Below are 6,017 nucleotides of genomic sequence, written 5' to 3'. Positions count from 1 at the left end.
CGATGCCCTGCCCCCCAGGCCGGCCCCGGCGCTCCCGACGTGCAGAGAGCCGAGCGCCGCCCCGCAGCCCCCGCGCTCGCCTCCGCTCCGTTCCCCGCCAGGACTCGGCGAGAGCCCGAGCGGCAGCGGCGCAGGGCTCAGCCCCCGGGCGGAGCTGGCGGCGGCGGAGAGGAGGCGGCACGGCCGCAGCAGAGCCGGGGCTCAGCGGCACAGCGAGGCTCGGCCGGCGGAGCGGCGGCATGCGGCGGGCTCGGGGCGCGGCGCTGGCCACGCTGATGATCGGTACGTGGGGGTGCCGTACAGGCCGGTTCTGAGTTGGGGTGATCCTGCAGATGCCCGGATGCTGCCGTCCTGCCTGGCTTCTTGCCAGGACTTTTCTCCAGAACTGTTCTCTTGTTAATCCTTCCTTCTTCTCCATCTCATACTCCCACATAAATCTCCGGATTGTATTCTATGATAAACCGGGACAATCATTCCTTCTTTAGAACTCACAAAGTTGGACCATAGACCTTGCTTATTTTCTTATTGCCTTTTTCTGCTTCCTCCCACATCGTCCCAGTCTCCTGCAACTGCACTGATCGTTCTGTCATTCACTCATTCATTTCTCCACAAACGATTCATTAACACTTCCATTGCTGCGCATCTTCTTGGCATCCTCTGGGAAATGTTTTCCTCCTCATCTCCCTGTGTTCCTGACTGCTTCTGTGGGTTTTGTTCTGGGGATTGGCAAGCAGAACTGGATAGAAAGCAGGAGTTGTCGTTTGTTTGTTTTTTCTCCCTGGCAGTGTCTGCGGTCAGAGCCCAATTGGAGCAGGAGCCATTCCTGGAGACCGTCGAGGGCAGCAGCATCAGCATCAAGTGCTCTCACCCCAATATCCAGAGGGGCGATTTCATTCACTGGTACCGTCAGCTGCCGGGCAAAGGGCCCGAACTCGTGGTCATGACTGTGCAAGCGTCCAAGGAGGTGCGATCCCCTGAAGGGCGCCTGACGGTGTCGGCAGATCGGCGTCGGAGCGCGCTGTGGCTCGGGCGGCCCCGGCGCGGGGACGCGGCCGTGTATTACTGCGCGCTGGGGCCACGGGCAGAGGAGCCGGGGCTGCGGCCGGGCACGAACCGCCGCGGGCGGGGCCGGGCGGGGCCAGCAGGGGGCGCTGCCGCTCCCGCTCGGCCCGGGCTGCGGCACCGGGACCGACACCGGCACCGACAATGGACATCGGCCCCAGAACCGGCGCCGCCACGGACACAGGCACCGGTAGCGATACCGGTACTGGCGCCGACAACAGCGCCCACACCGGCACCAGCTCCGGCTTTCAGCCACCGACCGTGCTCAGCCCCTCTCCTCAGCCCGGGCTGCGTCCGGCTTAGCCGCGCTGATCATTGGTGCGCGGGGGTCCCGAACGGGCCGGTTCTGTGTTGGGGTGATCCCGCAGGTCCCTGGAGGCTGCCGTCCTGCCTGGCTTCTTCTCAGACCTTTTCTTGAGAGTTGTTCTCCCTTTCATCCCTCCCTCTTCTCCATCCCATTCTTCCACATAATCTCTGGGGTTTTTTCTCTACCTAACGCGGCTCAAGCTTTCTTTCTTTAATATATACTAAGTCAGTCCTTAGCCCTTGTTCATTTTCTTCTCTTTTTCTTCTTCCTCCCACATCGTCCCATTCTCCTGCGACTGCTCTGATCCTTCTGTCATTGATTCATTCATGTCTCCACAAACGATTCATGGACACTTCCATCCCTACATATCTTATTGGCATCCTCTGGGAACGGTTTTGCTCCTCATCTCTCCGTGTTCCTGACTGCTTCTTTGGGCTTTGTTCTTGGCATTGGCAGGCAGAACTGGGTAGAAAGTAGGACTTGAGGTTTGTTTCTTTTTTCTCCCTGGCAGTGGCTGTGGTCAGAGCCCAAGTGCAGCAGGAGCAGTCACTGGAGACCACCGAGGGCATCGGCATCAACATCACCTGCTCACATCCCAATATAAGGATGGGCGAAATGATCTACTGGTACCGACAGCTCCCGGGCAAAGGGCCCGAATTCCTTGTGCTGACAGTGAGAGAGACCAAAGAGCTGCCGGACAGTGCGGGCCGTGTGTGGGTGTCGGCAGATCGGCGTGGGAGCGCGCTGTGGCTCGGGCGGCCCCGGCGCGGGGACGCGGCCGTGTATTACTGCGCGCTGGGGCCACGGGCAGAGGAGCCGGGGCTGCGGCCGGGCACGAACCGCCGCGGGCGGGGCCGGGCGGGGCCAGCAGGGGGCGCTGCCGCTCCCGCTTGACGCCTCTCGCCGGGGCCGGCACCGAGCCGCGCCTGCAACCCCCGGCATCCCGACCGGGAGCAACCACGGGCCCGCCACACGGCCTGGCCTGCTGCCAGAGACCCCTCCGGGCACAAGGATGCTGCCCTGCACGGCGCACAAAACAATTCTGCTGGAACGGAACATTTCAGCAGCGGTCAAAGCAATCTGGAAAGGAATTTCTGATCCCATTGCATTGGCAGCCAAAGGAAGGCTCAGGAGATGTTTGCTGATTGCTCGGTGAGGAAAGGCCCACTCAGCAAACACGCAGCTCGCTCTCGCCATGCACCTCGCAAATCTCATCCTTACCGCCTTCCTTGGCCAGCTCCTCGGTAAGTCTTTCCCCTTCTCCAAGGCACCCGTGTTATTCTTCTCCTTTTCTTCTTCTTCCTTCCCCCCAGGAAATCCTCAAAAGCCCTATCAGCACCATGGGGGAAATGCCAGTGAATAAAAGGAAAAGAAAAAGAAAAATCTCTTTCTCTTTGTGATTTTGCAAGTGATTCCTGAAGGAGGTATTCGATTTGTAAAGGGAAAGGGAAGACCGAGAAACCTGAGCATCTATTCTGTCTTTTCTCTTGCCTTCAGTCCATCTCCCTCTGCCTCTCTCTTCTCATCCTTTTGCAGTCACCTCAGGAGATCTCAGCTGTCTCTACAGTCCCACATTCTTCCCATTTCAACCAACATTCCCAGCTCCTCTTAAGCCCTCCCCAGACACCTCAAAGTTCTCCCTTCACTGACATTAACAGGGTGTCCCATTCTGCCTCCAGCCTCACACAGCTCTGCCACGGCTTCCAGACTTCACTGGGATGGACACAACCAGGGCTCCCCCTTTCCAGCATCATCATTGTGTGTGCTTAGAGATTGAGGAGCCCTCAGAGATGAGAGGAATGGGGAAGCAGGATGAGCCTTTCTGCTGCGCCTTGCTGGGCTCCTCAGGCAGCGGGAGAGTTGCTGGTGCCAGCACACACAGTTCAGCCATGACAGGCTGTTCCCTGTTCCTTCATGCAGAAGGGGCAGGAGCAGGGAGGCAGCCCAGCTCGCCTTTGGATGATGCAGAGCAAAGAGGTCTGAACTCCTGCCCAAAATCTTTCAGGACTCTGCTGCAAGACAGGGAGCTTTCTTCACCAAGCTCAGCGGCACAGCGAGGCTCGGCCGGCGGAGCGGCGGCATGCGGCGGGCTCGGGGCGCGGCGCTGCCGGCGCTGGCCGCGCTGGTCATCGGTGAGAAGGGGTGGCGTCGGAGGGGCATCTGGGTCAGAGGGCTATTTGACACCGACTCCAACTGAAGACCTCTTGCTCTCCTATTTCTTTTCTCCTCTATTCACTCCACTGCCCACATAATTTTTTCCTCTCCATGAAGTCGTTGCTTCGCAGTTTCCTTTTTTCCTCCTTATCTTCATCCATCCATCAATCCATCCATCCATCCATCCATCCATCCATCCATCCATCCATCCGTCCATCCATCCTTCATTTTCAGCCGCTCTCTTTATGACATTTCTTTCTGATTTACCTTCAAAACATCCATCAAATATTCTTATCTCCTACCAAACACTCTCAGAAAAATAATGACTCTATACTGTATTCTGAAAAGATACCCAACTTCACCCTGATCTGTCGTCCTCTACCATCTCCCTCTGAACGGCGTTTTCTGTTTTAGAAAAGTGATTGTTCTTTTCTCCGTGGCAGTGGCTGTGGTCAGAGCTCAGGTACAGCAGGAGCCATTCCTGGAGACCACCGAGGGCACCGGCATCAACATCACCTGCTCACACCCCGAAATCCAGAGCAGCCAAACAATCTTCTGGTACCGACAATTGCCTGGCCGGGGACCCGAATACCTCGTGAGCATTCACAAGGGCTCCAAAGAGCTGCCGGACAGTGCGGGCCGTGTGTGGGTGTCGGCAGATCGGCGTGGGAGCGCGCTGTGGCTCGGGCGGCCCCGGCGCGGGGACGCGGCCGTGTATTACTGCGCGCTGGGGCCACGGGCAGAGGAGCCGGGGCTGCGGCCGGGCACGAACCGCCGCGGGCGGGGCCGGGCGGGGCCAGCAGGGGGCGCTGCCGCTCCCGCTTGACGCCGCTCGCCGGGGCCGGCACCGAGCCGCGCCTGCAACCCCCGGCATCCCGACCGGGAGCAACCACGGGCCCGGCACACGGCCTGGCCTGCTGCCAGAGACCCCTCCGGGCACAAGGATGCTGCCCTGCACGGCGCACAAAACAATTCTGCTGGAACGGAACATTTCAGCAGCGGTCAAAGCAATCTGGAAAGGAATTTCTGATCCCATTGCATTGGCAGCCAAAGGAAGGCTCAGGAGATGTTTGCTGATTGCTCGGTGAGGAAAGGGGACCTAGTGACAAATGACAGGGAAAAGCCGACACACTCCGTGCCTGCTTGCCCTCAGTGGAACTGCTTTGCTTCTCATCACTTGCATCACATCCCTGAGCCTCCCTGATGCCTTTCTGGGAATAAAAAAGCACCGTGAGAAGTGGAAGTATTTAAAGAACTCCCTCTCCACACACATGGTATCACAAACACACTCCGGAGCTTGTACACACCCAAACAGTAACTCATACCTCAGCATTTATGAACAGGTGTGTGTACACATGTTTGCAAAGTAGATCCAGGCACAGACACTTCTCCTTCTGCCACGTCCCCACTGATGTGCAAACAGGCACGCTCGCTCCTATTGCTGCTCCTGCACCCACGTCTGTGCATGCACATCTGTGTGAATATTCCCATTCAGGGGTGTGCATACATAAAACACATCCCAACATGGATCTGTTTCCATACTCTTACATATACACCATCCCTTCTTCCCTCCTCAGCTCACACGGATGCTCACAGGGTTTTGCCTCCCCTTGAGTCGCCATTGGGCTGCTGGTTCCGACTCTGTCCTGTTGAGATTGCCTTCAGGAAAGCCTTTGTGCATCGCTCTGTTCAGCCTGTGGTCACACAAACTATGCCAGGGCCTTGCCTGACTCCTTGTCCTTCCTCACAAGGCTCCAGCCCTGCTGCAGGGTTTCCCTGGTTTCCTCAGCAGCGTCCATGGCTGATTGTGTCCTTTCCTGTGCTCCTGGTTTATGTGTGCTTGTGTTCAGGCAGGGTCCACAGGAATCCCTGTGTGAGCCCAAATTCTTCCATGAATCCCCCATGATGTGCAGGAGCCTGTGAGTGTGTCTGTGTGTGTCCATGTGTGTCTGTGTCCCATTCAACCAGTGAAATGCGTTGATTTCACTGGAGACACTCTCCACTGCTCTGCTGTGATCATCACGGAGCAGCATTTGCCCACACTCAGAAGGATCCTGAGAGCAGTTGAACAGTGATGTAGCAGCGTGCAGGAGATTTGTCCAGGGAAGAGGCACTGAAATGCAGTCCCTGCTTCCTGAGCCCTCCTTCTCCCACTGCTCTAAACATCACACTCCGCTACTGCCAATTGCCAGCACCAACAAGGATGGTTTCACCCAAATTTGGATTTTTAGCTTAATTCTCTTTGAAATATTGGGAGTGGCTCACCATGGCTGGGAGTGCTCACACACATACATGGACAAAAGGACACACAGACACACAGACACATGGACACACAGACACAGGTCTCTCCAGACCAGTGCACGGCTGCTCTCCCCTGACCTGCATCACATTGGTTTCATGGACACAGAGAAAGGCTGAGGCTTTATGTCCAGCTCCTCTATCCTTGTGTGTGGGGATTTCCTTCTAGTGCCCTGAAGGACAATTCGGGAGTCCC

At 57.3% G+C, this 6,017-nt stretch overlaps 1 protein-coding gene and 1 gene segment (V, D, J or C); both read left to right on the top strand.

The window, feature by feature from the left end:
- Window positions 1-229: 229 nt before the first annotated feature.
- Window positions 230-2,405, top strand: LOC120496480. Its single transcript, XM_039696966.1, has 3 exons — window positions 230-282; window positions 786-1,380; window positions 1,855-2,405. The coding sequence occupies exons 1-3, from the start codon at window positions 240-242 to the stop codon at window positions 2,261-2,263; spliced, it is 1,047 nt and encodes a 348-aa protein (XP_039552900.1). The 5' UTR covers window positions 230-239; the 3' UTR covers window positions 2,264-2,405.
- A 1,044-nt stretch (window positions 2,406-3,449) lies between these two features.
- LOC120496479 lies at window positions 3,450-4,467 on the top strand. The segment is given in 2 exon segments: window positions 3,450-3,501; window positions 3,967-4,467. Coding segments are annotated over 2 exon segments (435 nt in total).
- Window positions 4,468-6,017: the final 1,550 nt, after the last annotated feature.

Source organism: Passer montanus, unplaced genomic scaffold, assembly GCF_014805655.1.
Source record: "Passer montanus isolate IOZ18808 unplaced genomic scaffold, ASM1480565v1 scaffold1157, whole genome shotgun sequence".
Taxonomy (NCBI): Eukaryota; Metazoa; Chordata; class Aves; order Passeriformes; family Passeridae; genus Passer; species Passer montanus.
The sequence above is the reverse complement of the archived record's forward strand: the minus strand, read 5'-3'. Positions and strand labels throughout refer to the sequence as shown.

Excerpts from the sequence above, each read along its gene's own strand:
- LOC120496480 (XM_039696966.1), top strand. The coding sequence starts at position 240 with ATGCGGCGGGCTCGGGGCGCGGCGCTGGCCACGCTGATGATCG. Across the intron at positions 283-785 it reads GCTGGCCACGCTGATGATCG|TGTCTGCGGTCAGAGCCCAA; the intron begins GTACGTGGGGGT and ends TCTCCCTGGCAG. Across the intron at positions 1,381-1,854 it reads CTTAGCCGCGCTGATCATTG|GTTTGTTTCTTTTTTCTCCC; the intron begins GTGCGCGGGGGT and ends GTAGGACTTGAG.